General features: G+C 39.4%; 1 protein-coding gene across 3 annotated transcripts in view; it reads right to left on the bottom strand.

Moving 5' to 3' along the window:
- Nucleotides 1–8,195: 8,195 nt before the first annotated feature.
- CCDC186 (coiled-coil domain containing 186) overlaps nt 8,196–23,775 on the bottom strand; it is a 50,676-nt gene continuing 35,096 nt past the window's right edge. For all 3 annotated transcript variants that reach the window (XM_026494178.4, XM_044382147.3, XM_044382146.3), the window contains 8 exons: nt 23,603–23,689; nt 22,349–22,491; nt 19,403–19,658; nt 18,332–18,521; nt 17,123–17,203; nt 15,392–15,602; nt 13,016–13,235; nt 8,196–12,385 (listed from right to left, as the gene is read on the bottom strand). In XM_026494178.4, coding sequence (XP_026349963.3) covers nt 12,302–12,385; nt 13,016–13,235; nt 15,392–15,602; nt 17,123–17,203; nt 18,332–18,521; nt 19,403–19,658; nt 22,349–22,491; nt 23,603–23,689 — 1,272 coding nt within the window. In that variant the 3' untranslated portion in view covers nt 8,196–12,301. The remainder of the gene's footprint in view (nt 12,386–13,015; nt 13,236–15,391; nt 15,603–17,122; nt 17,204–18,331; nt 18,522–19,402; nt 19,659–22,348; nt 22,492–23,602; nt 23,690–23,775) is intronic.

The following is a 23,775-nucleotide window of genomic DNA, read 5'->3' as shown; positions in this document are numbered from 1 at the left end:
CTAGGTCCCCGCAGTCTAGACCCAAGTCACCCTAGTGTCATCTTGTTACCTTATTCACATGCTATCCTCATTTTTCCTTATCCCTACTCCCCACTCCCGTGCCACTGAGATTGTGGAAAACACTGAGCACTTAGAACTCGCTGGGTCTTTGTTCACTGGCTCAGTAACTTTCAGCAGCTCAAGCAAGCACTCCACTTGACATCGGGTGACAACGAGTTTCCAACTAAGAAAAAACAAATTCCTCTCTTTGGGGCAAAATATTTTGAAATAATTTCTGAAATTATTTTGAAATTACCCTTAGCCTGAATGTATTGCTTCATGCTAGTGTTTTAACCTTTACTAAATATGTCCACTGTTGGTATTCCCAGTATCTAGAACAGTGCCAGACGTATTCGGTAAATATTTGTTGAATGAAGTGAAGTACGGCGGGCATGATTACATAAGTTTGCAAATATAAGGTTGTTTGGAAAAGAGATGAAAAGTTACATCAAGGATCCCCTGATATGAAGAGGATTCACTGAACTACATCCAGAGTAGAATTTATTCATTCATTATACATGTATTCATTTAATAAACACATATAATACTTAATATCTGCCAAGCACTATTATAAGTGATTTATGCATAGTAACTAATTTAGCCAATACTTCCTCTCTTTAGGGCCAAATAATCAGATCTTAGAAATTGAGATGAAGTTTGAAAAACAAGAGGTCTATGGATTTCTATGGGTATGTGGGAAGAAATGTGTAACCGATTGCTTATTTCATAGTTACAACAACTTACTGCAGGCTTACTCATTCTAACAGGCCCCCTGCCATATGCTTTATATAATAAAGCATCCCCACAGCAAATACATATTATAGGTGTTTTTACAGATATGAAACCTGGGGCTTAGGGTAGCTGTAGGTCCAAAGTCCAAACTCACAATCTGAAGAATTTGAACCCACGTATATCTGATTGCAAAGGTTTTGCATACTTGGAAATCGTCTGTTTTCTTATTTATTTCTTATTTTCTTTCTTCCTCCTCCTGCCGTCAACCAGATGGTAAGCTGTACCCATTAGCAGGTAAAGCCTGTTCTTTCACTGCAGTATCTCGGGGTCTAGATCAGTGCCAGGCATTTGGTAGGCCCTTGAGAAATATTTGTTCCATGAGTGAATAAATGAATGGGCTGCAGAGTCTTGCATGGATGCCACACTGTCTTCCTGATACCGCCAGTTTCCAGCAAAGTAATTTATGATGATTTACAGGCTTATTTCCCCAATCTAAATTTTTATTAGCTGAAACATATATTCGATATTAGAGACCTCCTTTAGACTTTTAGAAACCAGTCCTGTTGAAAGAACATGGGCTTTGTGAAGGCATACAAATGGCTAACAGGGACATGAAAAGGCGCTCAGCATCAGTAAACATCAGGGAGCTGTAAATCAAAACCACAGAGAGGCATCACCGCACACCTGTCAGAATGGCTTTTATCGGAAGGAGAAAAAATAAGTTTTGGTAAGGATGGGGATAAAAAGGAGCCCTGGTGCAGTGTTGGTGGGAATGTACATTGGGACAGTCCATCTGGAAAACACTATGGCGGTTCCTCAAAAAGTTAAAAATAGAACTGTATGATCCGGCAATCTCACTTCTGGATCTATACCCAAGGAAGATATAATCGGGATCCCATGTTCACTGATCCATTAATCACAAAGCCGAGATATGGAAATAAGGTAAATATCCACTGATGTACAGATGAATAAAGCATAAAATTCAGTGGAATATTATTCAGCCTTAAAAAAGAAGGAAACCCTCCCAATTGCAACAAAATAGATGAAGCTGGAGGACATTACGTTAAGTCAAATATGCCAGACACAGAAAGACAAATACTGCATGGTTCCACTTCCATGTGGAATGTAAAATAGTCAAACTTGTAGAAGCAGAGAGGAGGGTGATGGTTGCCAGGGGCAGGTGGGGAGGGGGAAGCGAGGAGATGCTGGTCAAAGAGTGCAAGGTTTCAGTTATGCAGGATGAATGCATTCTGAAGACCTAATAGCCAGGTACAGCAGAGGGCCAATAGTTAACAATACTCTACTGTACCCTTGCAATTTGCTAAGAGGTTAGATCTCAGATTAAATCGTCAGACATACACACACACACACACACGCACAATGGCAACAATGTACAGGTGATGGGTAAGTTATTAAGCTTGATTCCGCTGATCTTTCTACAATATATACATATATCGAAACATCAAGTTGTACACCTTAAAAATGTACAATTTTTATATGTTGATATCTCCAGTTGTTTAACAAAATAAAACTGATGTATGAGCATAAAAATAAAAAGGATATGGGTTGTGAAGACAGGCCAACCTGGGATTAAGTCCTGCCCTACCTTCGCCAGCAGTAAATCCTGGGAGGGTCGCTGAACCTAGAGGGATGGCTGCTTTCTGTTGGAGCCCCAGAGACCAATCTAAGCCCTCCTTACCTGGCAATTCTTCAGCTCTCTGCCAGACACAGTGCTCTTATCTCCCCGAATCCTCCCTTTTCCAGGTTAAAAAAGACCTTCTTCTTCTCAGTCATTTCTTAAGAACATGGTTTTCAGAGTCTTCCTCCTCTGGGTCACCCACTCTGATCAGCCCACACATTGCAGTGTCCCCTTTAAAAAATGTCTGTGTTTGGGGCGCCTGGGTGGTTCAATCGGTTAAGCATCTGCCTTCAGCTCAGGTCATGATCTCAGGGTCCTGGGATCAAGCCCCGTGTGTCAGGCTCCCTGCTCAGCCCCTCCCCCCACTCATGCTTTCTCTCTTTCTCTCTCTCTCTCTCAAATAAAAAAAAATCTTTAAAAAACCAAACTAATGTCTGTGCAAAATAAATGTTTGCTAGGCTATAGAACACTGGGACTCTTAGGCACATTAGTGGGTGTACAAATGGTACAACCACATTAGGAAAGTTGGATAGTTTCTAATAAAAATAGACACGTGTGTATCTTGTGACTCAATTATTCTAGTGCCGGGCATTTGTGCACTAAATATACATCCGGTTGCTTTGCCACGGACACGTACAAGAAAATCATCGCAGCTTTGCTCCTAGGAGCCCCAGACTGGAAACTCCCCCAGAGCTCATCCAACTGGATTAATAAGCCTAGATAAATTAGACGGGATAAATTGTGATATACCCACACACTGAAATACTATACAGCAAAGAGAATAAATGACCTGTAACAATACCTGACACCACGGATGATCCTTTAAATAAGGTGCTGACTCAGAAGAGTATCTCCTGTACGAGTACCTCCACGTCAAGTCCCGGGAAGTGACGCAAAATCAATCGATGCTATTAGAAGTTAGGACTGTCATCCTTCCAGGACGGGTAATGACTGGGAGCCTGAGCAGGGCTCCGGGGTGAATCAGCTGGGATCCAATCGGGACAAAATAAGCACTGGGTGTTGATTACACAGCTGTGTCTGGCTTCTAGCAATTTATTAAGCTGTATACTTAGGATACGTGCACTTTTCTGAAAGTACTATTACTATACCTCAATAAAAGAGTTTTGTTGTTGTTGTTGTTAATATAACAATTAGTCAATATACTAGTGTGTATGGGACCCCAACCTGTGGCCTTCCACTGAAGCCACTTTTCTGGCAAACTCAGTTACTCAGTTTATTGTGTGTGGCATTCAAGGCTGTCCACAGCCTGGCTGCTATTAGATAACTTTCTAAGGTCCCTTCCATTCCTCTGGGTCTTGCTTGATAAAGGTTGAGCATCATAAAGGTTGGCAATGCCAGATAGACTCCATCTTTCTGTGCCAAGCACCTGATTCAGATCAAGGTCTAGCCAAACAGAACCACACCTGGTGTGCCCTGAGCAAAAAGGCATAGAGCCTTCTTCCATCTGGCCTTCTCTAGCTTTCCTTCCATACGTTGCGACCTACCCATGAAGGCCCTTCTCAAATGATGCTGTCTCTTCCAGCACGAAGCGGGTCCTTTTCTACCACCCTCTGGGCTGTTTTCGGGTGCTGGTCTCTTGCCACCTTGTTCCAGGTAGGGTACTTACACTCCCATGGTGCTTTGCCCATAAATAACGATACTGCATATGAATTGTTAGATGATAGAATGAGAAGCCGTGATATCTTTGTTTTGTAAAACACCAAAGGTCAACAACCTCTTGTCTTTGTGCCTTTTCAGGACATTGTACAATGTCCTTCGCTCTCACCTTCAGTCTGGGTCCAGTCAGGAGAGAGGAATAACACAGCAGGTTCAGCCAGAGTTTAACCTAAAGAATCACCACCTATGATAAAAGAGTAACTGTAAGAAAATTCTCGGTGGTACACTAGGGCTGAGGGAGAGTACCTGAGGAAGCAGACCTGGAAGGGGTTCAGACCTCGTTGGGGAAGATGCGGTTCAGTCTGCTGGGTAGCAGGGATGTTCGCTGCTTTGGCCAGCCTGGAGCTGGTCCAGAGTCGCTGGGCAAGCAGTAAACGGGCTACCCTCCAAAGCGCCGGCAGGGAAGCAGCCAGCCGTGTGGACCGGCACTGGCTACACTGTGCGTAACTCTCTGGACCACAAGTAACTGTGTGCAGCCATGCGGGGACGTTAGTGTCCATGTCGAGAAGGCCACGGAAAGGTGATCACCAAGTGCTACAAGGTTGCGAAGGGATGGCTGGGGCAGGCTCTACTGGATGTCCTCCCAAGTCTAAACCCAGCCCCTGCCCGAAACTTCCAGAAGCCTCTTCCTCCTGTCATGTGCCTCCGTTGACCTCTACTGAGGAAGCTTGACACCACGCTCACTTAAAAGGAGAAATGGTGAAAGGGATTCTCTTGTTCATGACAGAGCAGGTATTAAAGAAGGCATTGGGATCTGGGAGGCAATAAATCAATAATCCACATACCTTCCACCTTCAGAGCTTCCTGATTGCATCTGGTTGCAAGGATGTGCTGAACCAGGAGGGTGTGCCGATGAAATTCACGGTGTCTCGGCACCGTCAGGGGCAGCAGTGCCTGGAACGGCAAGGAAGAGGCTTACTAACGCGGGATTTCAGGTAAATCACACCCCACCTGAAGGCCTTTGTTCCTGATTTTTGTGTCAGGGTTTGCACCGGGTGGGTGGTTTGCGACCCGGGCTACAGCGAGCTGAGAAAAACAAAGACGGTGTTTCAAAGAGCTACACTCATGCAATTTAAAAGTTTGAACTTTTCAACCACTCTTTTTTTTATTTTAGTGAGAAAACATCTTGTCTTTTATGATATTATGCTGACAAGTGCTCATTCTTTTTGATCCTCACTTAGCGAAATAAAAGTCAATAAGCTCAGCATTTTGTTTTTGAAATCTTATGAGTCCGTGGAACCCGAAAGTCTGGTCGCTCTGGGACCGGATGTGCGGTCTTTCACCTCTGGGATCTGTGCTTCTGAAAGGCCCGCCGGTCTTTCCTGCTCATCGCCGACGTCTAGAGCAGGCAAAACAAACAGAAAAGGGGTTCCCTTCGGCAGCAATGAATTCGGGCCCATCACAGAAGGTTCGCACAGCCCCTGCACAATGAGGACTCACGGAGACACGACGATTTCATATCTTATAGATATTTTGTAAACCCTAAGGCAACCGTGAAAACATTTTAAAATGAGGCACCACTCAGAAGCCAACTGTAGAGATACAATCGCATCATGCAAAATATTCAATTAATCCAAAGGGAGGCAGAACATCCACGAAAGGATGGAAAAAATGACGTTACACGTGTGTCTTGCTGAGCAGCACGGCCTCGTGTCCGTGTCAGCAAACAGCCGGAGTTCTGCCAAAGCTCAGAATCGTTTGCTTTGGGCGTATTCGCGCAACTGCTTTGAAAGCACCACAGAAGCTCACCAAGTGTCTTCCGCGGGCTCCTGGGTGGCTCAGTGGGTTAAGCATCTGACTTCGGCTCACGTCATGGTCTCAGGGTCCTGCGATCGAGCCCCGCCCGCATCAGACTCTGTGCTCAGCGGGGGCGGGGGGGTGGTCTACTTAGGTTTCTCTCTCCCTCAGCTTCTCCCCCCGCTGCACCTTCTCTCTCTCTCTCTCTCTCAAAAATAAATAGTCTTTAAAAAATAATAAACTAAAATCCATCGGTGGCGTTTGTGCGGGGGGCTTGGGCTTCGGCACACGAGATACTAGTCTCGGCTGTGACGGCGTCAGGACGCTGTGAGATCGGATCACCCGGTTTCTCAGGAGGCCTCGGGAGCCCGAGCGTGTGGAACATCACCGCCGCAGAGCCCGGCTGCCAGGCTTCCGCTGGAACTTTCTTTGAAAGTTGGTACCTTGGAGTTTAGAACACATCGAACCTCATAAAAGTAAAGAAAGAAGGTAATAAACGTTTCAGGCAAGCACTCAAAGCCCCTTTTACCCATAAATTTTGAATATTCATTATTTAAAATAGGTTTGGGGTTTTTTTTGAGAGAGAGAGAGCGCGCGTGAGCAGGGAGGCGCGGAGGGAGAGAGAGAATCCCAAGCAGGCTCCGTGCCCAGCGCAGGGCCAGCCATGGGGCTTGATTTTACGGCCCTGAGTCGTGACCTGAACCAAAATCAAGAGTCAGACGCTTTCCCAGCTGAGCCACCCTGGTGCCCCTAAAATAGGATTTCTGCATTCCAATCAGGATGCCGGAAACAGTCTTTCTGGCCTGCTTGTCCCAGCAGGGTCTCCCTCCAACCTTGTCCCAAATTCCCACAATAATACACAACACCCAGCAGCACCCTCCATTGGCACAGGCCCCTGGGGACTAGGTTTTGGGGGAGTTGGGATCTAAGGGCGCTCTGATGGAGGAATAGACACTGAGTGCTTCTCCCACGGTGGCGGCGGGGTGGGGGGGCAGGCAGAAAGAGCTCAAACCTGCAGCAAGGGCAGTTGGCGTGATGGACATTTGCAGGTGTCTCGCCTAGTCAGAGCTCATAAAAAGCCCCCCAAGAAATCACAGGTAAGTGTGGCAGGTTTAACTGATATTTCCTGGGACCAGCAAAGTGGGAGGGTGCTGAAAACATATACAAACACATGACTAACTGCCTTTGGGCCTTTATTAAAAACAAAGACTATATAGTGAAATGATGTGGAAAACCCCTCCTGTATTTAATATATTCCCCAAGTTAACACAACTGGCAGTTGACTATCAATAACTTATGTTTATTTCAGTGGATCTTAAATGGACAACTGAACTATGTCTGCAATGTGTGAATGGTAGAGATTCCTCTCTGGAATATAACATCCTATCCCTTTTTTGGGAGTGCAATTGGGGGCAGATAGTCTATCTGGCAAACAGTGTGGTCTTTCGGAAATCAAAAAGTAAAACAAGACTGGAAATTCCTCAGAAATAGAATACTACTTTTTTTTTTTAAGATTTTATTTATTTATTTGACAGAGAGAGACAGCCAGTGAGAGGGGGAACACAAGCAGGGGGAGTGGGAGAGGAAGAAGCAGGCTCCCAGCGGAAGAGCCTGATGTGGGGCTCGATCCCAGAACGCCAGGATCACGCCCTGAGCCGAAGGCAGACGCTTAACGACTGCACCACCCAGGCGCCCCAGAAATAGAATACTTCTTAAATGCATGCTTTAAAAGAAAGAAACAAGAATCAAGTCTCTTACATATAATGTAGGAATTAATAGTGCCTCTCTACAGAGGCAGGAACGTTAAGTCTAGTCACATGGTTCTCAAAGAGAATCATTAAAACCACATTGGCACTCATCAGCCACAGGCATCCTCTTAAGCTTCGGGTCCTAAAGAAGTGTGTGCTCATTCTACGTTCATTGATTGGACCAGAAAGAAAAAAAAACAGACATGGATTAAGTGCATGGAATGGTCTTTCCAATCTCATGCCTGAGGGCCCCACTGACCAGTTAACAACTACAAGCCAAAACAAAAAAAACGAAAAACAAACAAACAAAAAAAACCCCACCACAGCCAGTATGTCTTTCCCTCACTCTTCCTGCATACATCCCATACCTTACAGACAAATCCATAGGCTACCGGAAAGCAGACTATTGAGGAAGACGTCATGTCAGCTTCCTCTATTCTATTAATTCTACCCTTATTCCAAGGACCCTGATTTTAGGGGATTCTTTCCAGTAGTGAAGTCATGAAGGTATGTGGCATAATTTAAGTGTACCAGAACTGTGAGAGAAACAGAAAACAACACGGCGTGATGTGAAATACCTACCACACACATTAATTTCATGAAATTAATGCCATTTCAATATCTTTTTATTGAACATATTAGATCTTTATTATTAAAGCTAGGTAATTTGGGCAAGTGAGTAGTACATAGTTTTGTGGAAAACGTGAATATATTACTGGCTTATCAAGTTCAATGAGAAATTTTCCCATAGGCATGTGAAAATGTCTATGTGAAAACAGGCATGTGAAAATCTGCCTTTTGTAAAAGGCCAAATTTTGTTACCAATAATAAAAACACAAATTTGAAATAGAACCTGGCATTCAATTTAATCTGCTATTGTTCATTGACTTCTAATAATAATTGGTATAATAAAGACAATTGTGGAAAGCAAAAATTCCTAAGGTGGTTTAAAAAAGAAAATTCAAGCAATCTGAGACAGCCTTGCAGACCGTCTGGAGAATCCGTCTGTTTAACAAGTGGTGTATGTAAATAAATAATGGAAAAGATGCTACTAAGATACAACTTGGTAAACAGGCATTACCTATTTAATAAGTACAATATGTACATAGAATTCTCTTGAAAAGCTTCATTTTATACAGAAACATATTTACAAAATGAACAGTGTAATCAAATTAAAGATTATCTGTACAATGCGCATATATATATGTATATATATATGAACTTTTGGAAGATAAACAAGTTTCGTCATTGTAGTCAAAGTGGACAGCCATAGCATTTTAAAAAAAGGATTCCATCCCAGAAAATACATCTTTAATATACAATTATATTTTTCATTTATCTTCCTGAAAATTCTTCATGTTTGGATACTTTTTCAATTATTTTCTGTTGTTCAGAGCCTTGAAAAATTTCAGGTTTCTAGTGCCACCAACTGGTGTTAAAAATGAACAATCTTAGTGTCAAAAAAAGATTTTGTTTAAAAAAAAAAGGATATTGAAAAACAGGCTACTAGAGTCGACATTCGTAAGGCAAACTAAACATACTGAGTAGCAACATGATTGATAAAAATATTTTCACCACAGTAGCATTTACAATATTAATGGTTTTTAATGTTTTAGTTTCTTTCTACCAGCACATCTTGGTCTAAATGTATATGAAAAAAATCTTTAGGAAATAATATACTGGTCCAAGTTTAGGAACACACATGAAAACGTGACTGGATCCATCTTTGTGGGCATGAAGCAGGCATTCACAATTCACTAAAACGGCAAACATCAAATACCTTTTTACGGTCTTTGGGGGTTTTTTTCCTTTAAAAATAAACATCGAACTGTGACGGTTAGAGAACGTGTAGACCATTGTGAAAACAGCCATCTGCTCTCAGCGTACCCCAGAACAAGGATTCATTTCCCAAAGCTTCATGCTACGGTGAGATTTCTGGGCCACTATTTGCACAAATGGATTAGCCTTCTTCCTACAGCGGCTGGCTGTGAGCTGCAGAGGCTCAGAGCTGTTCCTACTGCCTCGCCGCCATTGGCACTAGACCGCAGCGCCATGAGGACAGCACTGCTCTGATTTGTTCAGCAGTAAAACCACAATACCCCGGATGCTGCCTGGCAATAGCGGGTTTAATACATGTGTTTTTAAGTGAATAAATAACATGCTGGTCGCCTGATAAAACTGAGTTCAAGATAAATCACCTTAAATTGTGATGAAGATAGAAAGTTGAAAAAAAAAAAAAAAACCACACACACCACCGAAGTTCAAACCCATTTCTTTGCTCGAACCCACTATTTTCAATCCTTAACAGTTAGGCTAAAGGTTGAAGTGGTATGGGAAAAAAGGGAGTCACAGTAAGAATTTCACTTCAAAATTAAAACCTAGAAAAGCATATACCGAGTACACACAAAATAATTTCCTGTTCAAAGAAACAAAATAGTGCTAACCAAAACAGCCTTTGATGTGTACAACTAATAATGAACATATAAAATAAAATTTCCCCCAGATCTCACATTTATCCAGACCATTTTCCTTTTCCAGACTCCCATTCTTCTCTCCATATAGTCAATATATTAAGAGTGGAAGACCTTCTAAATCCTTACATTAGGAGCTTTTTGTGAATTGGTATAAAGATCTGATACATTCACATTTTTGTAAATTACTTTGCTCGGTTCTAATCCATACACAAAAAGATACAGTAGAAACTGAAGAACAAAAGGAAAATAAAAGCATTTTCTTCAAAAATTTTCCAGTTTGAAAAATAACAGTAAGTCAGAATATGGTTTATAAGCTTTCCTCTAACAGAGTGTCACCATTTGACGTCTCCAAATGAATGGTGGCACAAATGTTAATATTGGAATGTTTCACTTTTGTATGTAATAAAATGTATACATTTTAAAAAAGTGTATAGCCATAGGACACTATAGATCTGATGACTATTTGGTCTCCATTCATACATTTCTGTCTTGGAGGGTAAAAAACAAATATTGTAGTGTATGAATGAATCTCCATCACAGAAGTCATGAAATTTAGTTATGTTGGCTACTCTAAGTAGTCTTTAGGAATATCAATAGTACGTCTAGAAAAATGGGAAAATAATTCAATTTGATTGCACTTACCCTCTTACTTTATTTTGATACATTATTATTGGAAAAAGAACAAGACACATTATGATAAGACTAACACTTGTTATAGCTATTTTTAAAAGATGTTTTTGGACTTATATTTCCATTTTGAAAAGATTTCGTTTTTGGATGCCAAGACATAACTCGGTATACAGAAAAAATAAGATGCTATACTAATGCTTGGTAAAAATTTAGTAAATGATCTTTTTAAACAACGTTGATTAAAAAAAATTTAAAACACATTAAAGGGACATTGCTACCATGAGCCCAATTTTTAGAGCCATGCAATTCCTTAAAGGTTTTTAATTCATCATCCCAAAGCTTACTTCACTTAAGGAGAGAGAAAAGGATGCAAAAATCTAAAACAAAAGTGACACTTGTGGCAACATCTGCATATTAGCCAAGGTATCCTATTACAGAAATGATCTGAATTTAACGAAATGTGAAAAACCACACTCAGAAATGATAATAAGTGACGAATCACAAGAGGAGGAACAAAATTCAATGATGCAGAAATACTGATACTATGGCTGGCAACACTTAAGTGCGCGTCTTAAATAAATATTGTAAAAAACCATCAGGATACACAAATTTGGCTCTAAAATTCCTTTGGTTACAGAGATGTAATTATTTTATATTTTAAATAAATATACTGACTGAAACACATCACATTTGGGGACTGTAAGATCACACCACTGGAATATATGATTATATCAACAGTAAAGAATGGTCTTCAAATGAAATGGTTAACAGAGCCATATGCTGGATTCTCTTGGGAACTGGTTCTTCATAAATATCTTAAACATTGATCTTTACACTTGATGTTAGTAAAACTAAAGTATTTCAGTTTCAAAGAATTCATTATTCATCTCTCTGTTCTAAAGACTAATCTAGTTCACATTTTAAAATACAACTGAAGTTCACAAATCTAAGTGAGCATGTTATTTCAAATCATAACTTGTGTAACTGAAAGTGAAAAAAAAACTCAAATTAACTCAAACAATTTGAATCTGAAAAAAAACGTACCTAGCACAGATAAGGAAACCTGACAGAGGCATGCAATGTCCGATCACTGCTAAGCCACCAAGAGCTGGCTTTCCTATTAGCCTCCATTAAAATTAAAAGATTTAAGGACTCATTGGCATCCCTGAAACACAACCAAATGTTATGCTGGAATGTCACACAAAATTTTAATCACTTTACTTTTCTTCATGTTGGAGAAACAGCATATTATTGAATGATTAACACATGTCCTTTCATGCATAATTTTAAAAAGCTGAATCATTTTTGACATTATATATTTCCAAAGGAAGAAATGTGGACAAGGGGTTTTTAAAAGCCCTTGCAGTAATGCTCAGCACTTCGCAGGACTAGTAGCAATTTCAGCTGTTCTAATTCGGTGACAGGCTCTCACTATACAAACACAAATTTCATCAAAGCTTATACTCTTACAGTATACACAGCAATGCATTCGTATTTTATACAGATGAAGCAAAACACTTTTTTACTGGCTGACACACAAAGCAGGGGAAAGTTTCCCACAACACTGGGCAGTGGCACCTGCCCCTTATGTGGCTTTTGTCTGTTCAGTGACCAACAGCTGTGTGTTAGGTTTTCTTCGTCCGCTGTTCTAGTTCATGCTGGTGTTTAACAAGACGTTCTATTTCTGTTCCAAGTGTTTGTAGATTTTCCTTTACCAATTAGAAAAGGGAAAAGAAAACAGAAGTATTAAATATCATAAGTACGTAGATTCAGTTTGAACTGTTCTTGCTTAAATTTTGACCCTGAAAGGGTGAGGATTAGTCTTCAGTGCCCTGTGGCATAAACCAGGTACATGGCAGTTTTCAGTAAATAAGTCCTATACATTTTGGAATCTTTTTACTGAAGCTACAGCCAATTTTAGTGCACAGATTTGTTACTAGATTTACTATCAAGGCCCAAACATAGCACAAATAGAATAGCTGGGTCAGGTAAAAGCTGCAAAAAGTAAAGCTGGAAAATATACATTAGAAAATGAATGCCTTAATCTTAAAACAGAGCCTCAGCAATCGATTATAACCATACAGGTCAAAGGCCACCCACTGCAAAATAAACAACTATCTGTCCAATAGTTAAGCTGATTTTTTGTTCTTTCCTCCTTTCCTTGAGAGTTTAAAAAACTGTATTTTTCAATAAGAAAAACACAAAAATTTTATCTCCAGGTAAAATGGTTACCTTGCATTATAGAACTAGTTCAATTACGGGCTAGCTCACACTGTGAAAGAGGTACCATTATGCCACGCTCACTTACTGGTTGGTAAGTAAATGAGAAATATAGATACCTTCAAAGTAATATTTTTTAGTAATGTATCCTCCAAAACAGCCTGTAATTTTCTGCTGATCTCCAAAGAGAGGTCCAGTGTTAATCCACTATCAGCTGGATGGGATGTATATAACGATGCCATAATCCCACCCCGTCTGCTTAAATGGACTTTGTTAAAATCTGATGCCTCTGATGAAAGTGTGCCTGATTCTTCCCGTAAAATGTAACTCTGAATTATTCTGCAAAATAAAACGACACGATCAATTATGTACCTGCAGAATTAAAAACACTAAAATTTACAAGAGTCAAATGATCATAAGCATGAAGATGATTAGCATAAAACAAGCACCTATTAGGTTAACAGTAATATGTTAGAAAATAATTTTTCTTATTCACATAGTATCTTTTTTTTTTTTTTTTTTTGAGAAAGAAAGTGAGAGTGTGCCCACAAGCAGGGGGGAGTGGCAAGCAGAGGGAGAGGAAGAAGCAGACTCCCCGCTGCTCAGGGAGCTCAACTTGGGGCTCGATCCCAGGACCCTGGGATCGTGACCTGAGCTGAAGGCAGACACTTAACTGACTGAGCCACCCAGGTGCTCCAGATGATGTCTTAATCCCATTTTTGTTCAACATGGTATTTATATTAGAGATATATAAACATTGTTTTTTCTTTCCTTATTAATCAAAATATTTTTGAGTAATTTCTTTATTGCTCCATTTCAGTATTTTCTATTTTCTTGTTATTAAACTTAGAACTTTATTCGTTTTTGTTTTTTTTTTAAAGATTTGTTTATTTAGAGAGAGCGCGCACGCACGCATGTGTGCGTGAGCACGCGATGGGGCGGGGGTGGCAGCACAGGGCTCAACCTCACAACACTGAGATCACGACCTGAGCTGAAATCAAGAGTCAGACACTTAACCGACTGGGCCACCCACGCATCCCTTCTTTTTCTTTTAAAAGTCATGGGCCAACTTTTCTCTAAGTCTAAAATTATTTCAAAATAAAAATTAAAAAGTCACTGGTAAGGCGTTGCAATATATTAAAAAAAAAAAAACCTCTTAAAAGACTATGGTATTTTTTTTTTAAGATTTTTTTTTATTTATTGACAGAGAGAGACAGCCAGTGAGAGAGGGAACACAGCAGGGGGAGTGGGAGAGGAAGAAGCAGGCTCCTAGTGGAGGAGCCTGATGTGAGGCTCCATCCAAGAACGCTGGGATCACGCCCTGAGCCGAAGGCAGACGCTTAACAACTGCGCCACCCAGGCGCACCAAGACTATGGTATTTTTAAGAGAAATTTTGCACAGCACATTTTTTTCTTTCTTTCTTTCTTTTTTTTTTTTTTTTTCTTTTCTTTTCTTTTTACCAGGCGAGGAAGGAAGGCCCAAGCCCCAGAGAACCCAGCTCCTGGGAGGGGAGAACAAGCCATTGGAGGGATGAGGAGGAAAGGTCACAGGCCACAGGGTCAGGATGGAGAACCCGCAGGTGAGTTGAACAAAAAACCATGCCAGAGTCCAGTTAGCAGGGAGAAGAAACAGAAAACAAAAATGCATGAAAATACATCTCACGAAAGTGAGAAAAAGTAAGGTTTCATGCATGATACCAAAAGAAAGAACATTAGTGTAAATTAAACATGTATGGAACGCACCGCACAGCAGATTTCAGGCTGTGCTGACCAGGCATTCCACCCACCCGACGGAAGGCCAGCAGCACCCCGCTCAGGGGCCAGGCCACCCTGAGGCCCTGGAGGTCACCACTCAAACGGCTGGTTCTTAGCTTGAGGCCCCTGGTGCCCAGCTGCTGGGAGCTTGAGAAGCCAGCTTTTGACTTAAGGTCACATTGACCTGGTCCCAGCTGGGCCCAGATCCCCAGCTCTTGGTCTGTCACTTACTGGATTAGTGATGACTCTAGAACATTTAGTGATTTGACTTGAACACCACCAGTAAATTTATTTGTCCCTGAGTTGTAAGAAATCAATGAAATTTTGTTAAGTCATAAGCACAGGACCTTGTACTTGGCAGGTGCCCAATAAATTACCTGCTATATCCTATCCAACAGGAAAGATAACCCACAACCCCATCTCTCTCTTAGAGTCACAGTCATGAAAAGCAAAAGCTAACAGAGTGCTTTTATTAAATCCAAAGTTATCTCAGTCTCTTAAAAAAATTAAGATCTACTGAACTCTAGATCACCTTAAAGACCTGTGTTTTCTTCCATCTCTGTATTCCCAAAACCTAGAACACAGTAAGTGATCACTGAAAGACTGGTAACTGAATTACTAAAATTAAGAATTATTTTTTGAAAGATGGGCTCTTGATATGATTAATTTTGAAAACAGTTAACTTTACCACATAAGTACGGTATTTCAAACACAGATTGTGTTATTATAATAATACATACTTTGTTTTTTTCCTGATTTCTTCCACCAATTGTTTGATATGATCCTCCATAAATTCTATCTTTTCATTTTTCCGGGCATGTGCCTTTTGCAGCCTTACGATCCTCTCAATCAACATGGCCTTGTCCACTTCTGGAAAGTTATCCACAGCTACCGACGACCCGGTATTTTCTGGGGATCGATCTTCTGCACTGCTTCGAGCATTGAGGGACCCTGAAGACAAAAAAAAAAAAAATCAGTTTAGATATTGTACTCAGTCTAGAGTCATCTGCTAATGTCGCATATTATTTCTTCTAGTATAACTCACAAATATTCGATTGAACAGAGTTGGGCACAGAACACAAGTCATACCTGGCCTGAGTTCTTATTTCTGAATACATGAATGACAGAAGTACCCAAAGGACCTATTATGTCTCTCAGGAACAGGATGAGGAAGCAGGAAACTCAAGAAAAAGTCAGAATAACAAGTCTGAAGTGAAACTGAGAGCCAAAAACAGAGAGAGAGAGAGAGAGAGAGAGAGAGAACACAGCCGGTGGGTTAAGCTCTGAAGCCAGTCTCCCTAGGCTCAAATTCCACTCCTCTACTTTCTAGTTGTGTGCCGTTGGGTAAGTTATTTAACTCTCTGTGCCTTGGTCACTTCATCTTAAAATGGGAATAATATTATTTACCTCATAGGACTGTTATCCTCATTTAAATGAGTTAAAATATGTGAAGTGCTTGGAACAGTGCGTGTAAGTAAGCACTCAGTAAATGTTAGCTATTACTTTAATCAACAGCAGTTGAGAAAAATTTCTGATCCTCTTTATCCCACAAACAAAAGTCTTTTTTCAACTCCATTTTGTAGATTTAAGACAGTACTATACCCTTATCTAAGGTCACACACTAATAAATGACAGACCTGGGTTCTAAATACCTATGTGTAGTTTCAACCCATGTTCTTTCTAGTATTGATCTTCCCACTACCGCAATAGTTGATGTTTCCCCCCTAGTGTGCAACTCCTGGGAGGGAGTGTAGTGTCACAGCACACACACACCCTAGAGTCTGAGAGTTCTGCCACTGTGAATTTGGGGCAAGTCATGGAACCATTCTGAACCTTCCTTTCCTCATCACTAAAATGCGAATTGTAACACCTCACAGGACTATTCTGCAGAGTAAATAATATGTTTAAAGTGCTTGGCACGATTCCTGGCATTCCAAAATGACAAATACACTGATATTTTGCTAATTACCATTTCCACAATGATATCAATCATAATTTTATAGACTATTCATTTTCACTTTAGACCACAGGCATATTTACCATGGGAAAAGCCAAAAGATTTAAACATACCATGTGTATATAAAAAATCCTGATATATAATGATGATCATTTCATTAGTTTTCAGGTGTTAAAATATAAAAGTAAAAAAAAAAAAGAGAGACCATATTATAACAAATCTCTCTATATGGATGGATACAAATCCAAATTTAAAAATGGAAGAAGAAATTGTCACAAAGAATAAAGAAGAAGCAGGTAAGACAATAGGAGGCAGGGAGACAGGTCATCCAGAACCCCATGACGAGCATGAACGCCTGGGTAATGATGAGAACTTATTTAACTGGAAATAATACTACTTTTTATAACTCAAAATGGGAAAAAAAAAAAGCATATCAACACTTCAACACACAAAAAAATGCTACTTCTTTTTACAGTCAGTCACTAGATAACAACTGAAACCAGAAGTTTTTTACCTGATGAACTTGAACGACTCCCCATGCTGCTGACTTCTTTATCATAGCTTCCACTCTCAACCTGATCTAATTTTCTTCGTGCTACAGGAAAAAGAAACAAATTACTCGTGACAATTACCATGACCATGTGCCCCACTATTTCTGATTTTACTTGCTAAAATCGCTCAGGCAAAAATGGCTTAAACACAAGAGAAATTTGTGGAATACATACTTTAGACGGGAGGGCTATTGTTGTCATTCATATAAAATGATATCTAGAAATGTACAGGTCAAATACAAAATACCTAAAAACAACACTATGATCACATCACTTAGGCATAGTGACCTAATGTTCAGAGTCCTGATGGATTTAGATGACCCCTATGATACCAGGAATTTCCCTTCAATTATAGCTATAAAAACAAACTGAATTCTTATGGCAAATATCTAAATATATTCATATTAAGTAAATGCTAAATCTCGTTTATCTTAATACTATATTTCATTCAATTTTAATACAAAGTTAGTGAGAATAGTAGAGATTAGGAAGCTGAAATACATCATCTTTGTATCCAAGCACATAGCATAGTTTAAATTGTTTAAATTTTTAAATGAAAGAAATCTGGGTTCCAGTCCCAGCTGTTAATCATTGTGTTTGGGTCTCAGTTTCCTCTAAGATGGAAGGGTTAGGGCTTAATGTTCTCTAAGGCAGAGGTCTACAAGGTGGGATGCAGGTACCCTAGACGCTGCACAAAACAACTCCTAGCATGTGTAAGGAGAAAATACTAGAACTTCCATTTATACTTGCATTTCGTATTCATTTTTATATTTATTTTCATCAGATTCTATTTTTCATGTTTTTTAATGTAGAGTGATACACATTTAAAATTTATAAATAAATATATATAAATCTGAGAACAAATGCTTAAATACTTTTCACTGATTGGAGTATGTGATCAAAAAAGTTTAGACAATACTGTCCTCAAGTATATTCCCAACTCTCACACTTTGGGATTCTGTGAACAAAAGTCCTTTAGAATAGAAGATGTTATAAACTATTCATGGAACTCCAAGAAGTTTAGCAATTTAGTTTATAAACATTAATATATTAAAAAGAACATACAGCACTAATCAGTGTGGTAGAACCTGATGTAAAATATATTTTTTTCTATAAATCCTTAATGACTGGAAGATGCAACATTAAGGTCTAAGTGTGCGAGAATTTTGTACCTTGCTGGAGTTGTTTGGTAAGATCTTTGACACTGGAGGCATGTTTACGTCTCTGGGTTATTAATTCATCTTTTAGTTCTTCGACCTGGGTACTCAATGCTTTAACTTCTGTTTGTCTGCAGGTGAGTTCTGCTTGCAGAGTCTGGACCTCCTCTTTTCGCAGTTCTTCCTCCTTCAACAATCTACTTTCCTAAATATCAAATAAGATCAAACGAAAAACACCAATTCTAATACCTGTTTGTTTCCATTACTGCTCACAGTTTAAAACCTGAAAATACAAGGTCCTTGATGGTAGATTCTTCCAGAATTGCTCCTTACTAGGTTTTGTTTCCTGCACTCCTTAAATTCCTTGTATAGGAACACAGGGGGGCATATTAACGCATTTGACATCTTATACATGCAAAACAGTCTATATCAGAGGTCTCTGTTTATTTTGGACTAACAGCTCAAATTATTTTATGAGTAACTTAAAGACACTCTGATAACTTAGAAATATTAAACCATTTAAAAACTACAAAAATACAGAAATTTGAAATACTTTAAAAAATATATAGTAATTCCAGGGGTGCCTAGGTGGCTCAGTCAGTTGAATGTCAAACTGTTGATTTTGGCTCAGGTCACGAACTCAGGGTCATGAGATGGAGCCCCATGTCAGGCTCTGTACTCAGCGGGGAGTGTGTTTGAGATTCTCTTTCCCTCTCCTTCTGCCCCTCCCCCCAAAATAAATATATAAATCTTAAAATACACACACACACACACACACACACATATATAACTATGTGGTAATTCCAGTTACTAATAACAAAAACCATGGTTTTTCTTATTTTCGAAAATGAAATATTTTCATAAACACTTTAGGGAGGTATTTTATTATAAATTATATAAATAGGAAGGAAAAGGACACTTTAAACAAGTTGGAAGGAAAAACTTCTCACAGCATTTGAAATTACAAGACAATCAGGCCAATAAAAAAAAAGAGCTCAACTTAACCAGTAGGTTTATGCTAACAGGAAAATTTAATTTGTGCTTCTTGTATGTTGCTTTAAAAGTTAAATGTAAATGTATACTCACCAAATTAGTATTTGTCTGTTTCATTTGTTCACATTGGCTTTGTAACTGACTTTCACTACAGGAAAGCTTATCAAATTGTGACTGCAAAGAATTGGATTCAGATTGTAGTTGTGCATTCTTACTAGTGAGCTTTTCTGTAAATAGTAGTAACTCAGATTCTCTTTTCCTACTGCCTTCGATGTCTTTTTGTAGGTCATTAATCAAAGAATTAAGATTTTCCACTTCTTCCTTCAAATTTTCAATTTCTTGTTTACCTCTAAAAAACAAAGTTTATACTTAAGAAAAAATAAACTACTAAAAGACATTACATTAATGGTTTGGGATTTTCATCAAATAAAATACTTCATAAAGGTACTTTTATTCATTCATCCAAATTATTTATTTGGATTTGTAGGACAACCTAATATATGCTAGGAACTAAGAGCTGCGAGTATAAGTGAATAAGACCAACGTGGGCCCTGCTTTCAAAGAGCTTTCTGTCAAGTAAGGAAATTACATGTTTTTGATGATGGAAGCACAGACTGGGTTGCCTCACCTAGTACAAGTGATGTTTACAGTAATAAAGTAGGGGCTAGCAAACGTTTCCTGTAAAAGGCCCAGACAGTAAACAATTTAAGTTTCTACAGCATATGGTCTTTACAGCAAGTGTTCAACCCTGCCACTGCAGTGTGAAAGCAGCCACAGATCATTCATGAAGGAATGAGAGTAGCTGTGTTCCAAAAACAAATTATTTACAAAAAAAGGCAGTGGGCTGGATTTGGCTCGTGAGCCCCAGTTTGCTACCTTCTGATCTGAAGAAAAAGTAGGAGTGAGTGGGACAACAAAATATGCTCCAGGTGGAAGAAGCAGGACGTGCTAGATCTGGGAAGGTAACGAGAATGACTTTCTTGTTGGTTCTAACAAACACATGTTCAACACTGATGAGGATAGGACAGCACTTAACACAGCCCACGCACCTAGGAGACAATCAATCCACATTTGTAAACAACTACTGCTGACACCCAAGAGTGTGAAAAGAGAAGGCACAGAGGGAGAAGCAAGCTCACTAATGATCTTCCAAACCATGCTATGGCATCTGAACTTACTGCACAGTCCCTGAAGCAATGGGAAATCACTGAAAGGTTTTGACATTTCCTTTTTAAAAAGATCATGCTAACTAAAGTATAGGAAATGGATTACAGGGGAAGCAAAAAACAAAACAACAAAACCAGTTTAGAAGCTGTGGCAGTTTTCTAGATGAAAGCACAATGGCAGCAGTGGTGGGGGTGTGAAAATTAATGAACTTGAAAGACACTGAAGAGTTCGTCAATAATACTCTGTGACTGGTTAGATGCATGAGGAGAAGAAGAGAACCAAGGAAGATGCCCAGGCTCCTGGGCTGGAAAATCATGTGGATGCTACACTTACCACTCATCTCAGGAACATCAGAGGAGCATATTTATGGGTGGGATAGACGAATCAGTTTGGGACATGTTAAAAGTCTGAGGTGTCTTTGACACTTGCATGTCTGGGGCTGAGAAAAAGGGCTGAAGAGAATGACCTGAAGGTCCTTCAACATACTACAGGAATAGTTAGGACCACTCAAGGTATGATAAAATAGTAACAAAAGAGTTTTATGACAAAGAAAAGGCTGCCAAGGACACTGAGGAAAGAAGTGGCCAGAAACTAGGGAGGAACACCAGGAAAGCATGATATGAAACCAAAGGAACAGAGCATGGCTAGAAAGCTAATGGGCTTAATGGTTTCAATACTGAAAATTCAAGCAAGGCTTAGTCTGAGGAGTGTCTGCTGGTTTTAAGGAGGCATTAGCAGTTTTTAATGGGATGTTGGGGTAGAAGCTAGACTGAAGTCGAGAGGAAAAGAAGGACAAAGGAGGTGAAGGCATGGAGGAAGAGTATAGATGATTCTACAAGGATGTTTGGTTGTGAAGGACAGGAAAAAGGTGAGGGGACATCAGAGCAATTTTGATGTTTTTAATACTGAAATGTAGAAAAACAAAAAATAGAGTAAGAGATAAAGGATAAAGAAGAAATAATCCAGAAAGACCCTGAGAAGGCAGAAGAGCATGGGATCCACAGAAGGAGAGAGAACAATTCAGTTCAGAGGGGAACAGGAACATCTCCTCCACAATAGCAGAAGGAAGAGAAAGAACGGTTGCAGATGAAGGCAAGTTCACAGAACAGACAAAAAGAGGTTGCAAGAACAGTTACCGGCATCTCCCATTTCTCCTGTGAAGTAAATCAGAGGTAATCACCTGTCAAGAGTAAATAGTGAGGAGAGGGAGACCAGAAGTGTGAACAAACAAAGAGTGTCTGGAATGGATGCTTCAAGGTGGGGGCAGAGGCTGTGACTAAGGACATATGGTAGGATTAGAGGTCATTAACACTTCCAGTTGAGGTTGCTAACCATGGATTTATCGCAGCACCAACCTGGATGATAGGATTTTTAGCAATACTGAGCAGCAGCTACTGGTACAGTATGAGAAAGAAGGTATTGGATTCAGGCTGAATCTAGGCTTTGCCAGGTGATGTCGTGAGTAGAGTTTAGCTAAACGTTTTTAACAGAACCCAAGGAATAATGTCAGCTCCTGACCTTGCACTACAACACACACAAAGATACAGATCTACACATGTATCTACCTTTTAGAAGTAAGTACTGTAATAATTTGAATGTTAAAGAATGGATTAAGAAACTAAAATCCATTCTGTTTTATAAATTGCTACTTCCAATATTTAGGGAATATAAACTTTGATTTTTAGAAGCCATAATAGAAACTGGAAAGATAATCCAAAAAATTTCAAATGAAAACAGGAATTTAACAATTTTTCGCTAGTAAAATTATAAAATTACCCTTGTTTAATGCACTAATTACATGTAGTAACAGAATCTTGAGATACAATTAAAAAGCTTACTGATTAGCATAAACAGAATTTGCTTGGTTTATACCTTTCATGCTGCTCCTGCATCTGATCCACGATTTTCACTTTGTCCAATAAATTCTGAATTTCAGCTTTTTGGCGATTAATAATTTCCTTATATTTGGATAACTCATCTTCTGTTCTTAATCGTTCATCTTCTAGACATTTCACCTACCAAAAATCATAACCAAGTTACACTATAAACAATATTTTCTTGTTTCTTACTTACTTCACTAGTGGTTATATATTAATAATCCAAGCTAGGGACTCCTGGGTGGCTCAGTTGGGTAAGCGTCAGACTCTTGATTTTGGCTCTGGTCATGATCTCAGCGTTGTGAGATCGAGCCCCACATCAGGCTTTGCACTGTGAGTAGAGCCTGCTTAAGATTCTTTCTTTATCTCTCCCCTTGCCCCTCCCCTCCCCAACCACTCACACGCTCGCACACTCATTCTCTCTCTTGCTCAAAAAAAAACAAAAAACAAACAAAAAAACCACAAAAAAACACAACCCCCCCCCCCCCAAGAAACCAAAAAAAAAAAACCCAACCAACCAACCAACCAACCAAACAAAAACCCCCAAAAAACTATGCTAAATTCTGGAGCAGGATTAATTAACACGAAGAAAAGTCCTGGGGTTCAGTTTCAGATTTCTCATGATTTAGTCACAGTTTTAGAATGTCACATTGTTTGTGCTGAACCTCCATTTCCTCACCTGAAAACAAGATACACCTTCCCCACCTACCTCGAAGAACTGGCACAGTGAACAAATGGAAGGACACATGAAGGACACTTTGAAAATTATTAAATGATGGCAAATTCAAGGGGGTTACTTAAAAGCCTATTTCTAAAGAAATGAATGATATACAATGATATTTCACATTCATATTAAAAGGGATACTATTTTTACAATGAAAACTATACTAGATTGTTAGAAATTAAAACTGTACAACACTACACAGGAGAAATACAATGTCTATTATTTTCTGTCACTTACAGTTCTAAAGTCCAACTATCTCTCCAATTAATTTGCTGGTAAGACTGCCTTACATTAGGGGCCCAAGGATAAGTGACAGAAAGAGCAAAGGTGCTGTAAAACAGGACTGTCTGGCAAATACTTCAAAGGGACCAAAGTGGAAGACATTTTCATTTCAACAAAAGAGTCCATTTTATTGCTAGGAAATTGATATTCTACTCCTCTGAGTTCTTTCACTTTGGAATGAACGGAGTCCAAAATTAAAGATATTTACCCTTCCCCCGAAATCATGACTAGAGATTTCCTTACCTTTGTCCTCAGTGTTCGTAGTTCATCCATACCCTCCTTAAATGTCCTCTTCAGATCTTCCAGTTCTTTTATTTTGGCGTGATGCATCTTTTAAATAAAAGTTTAAAAGAAACCACAAGTCATTAGGTACTAAACAAGACCTAAAATTTATCGCCTATTCCTTCAAAAACACC

This window comes from Ursus arctos, unplaced genomic scaffold (assembly GCF_023065955.2).
Source record: "Ursus arctos isolate Adak ecotype North America unplaced genomic scaffold, UrsArc2.0 scaffold_7, whole genome shotgun sequence".
In the NCBI taxonomy this organism is placed as follows: Eukaryota; Metazoa; Chordata; class Mammalia; order Carnivora; family Ursidae; genus Ursus; species Ursus arctos.
This window is presented reverse-complemented; position numbering and strand designations above follow the sequence as displayed.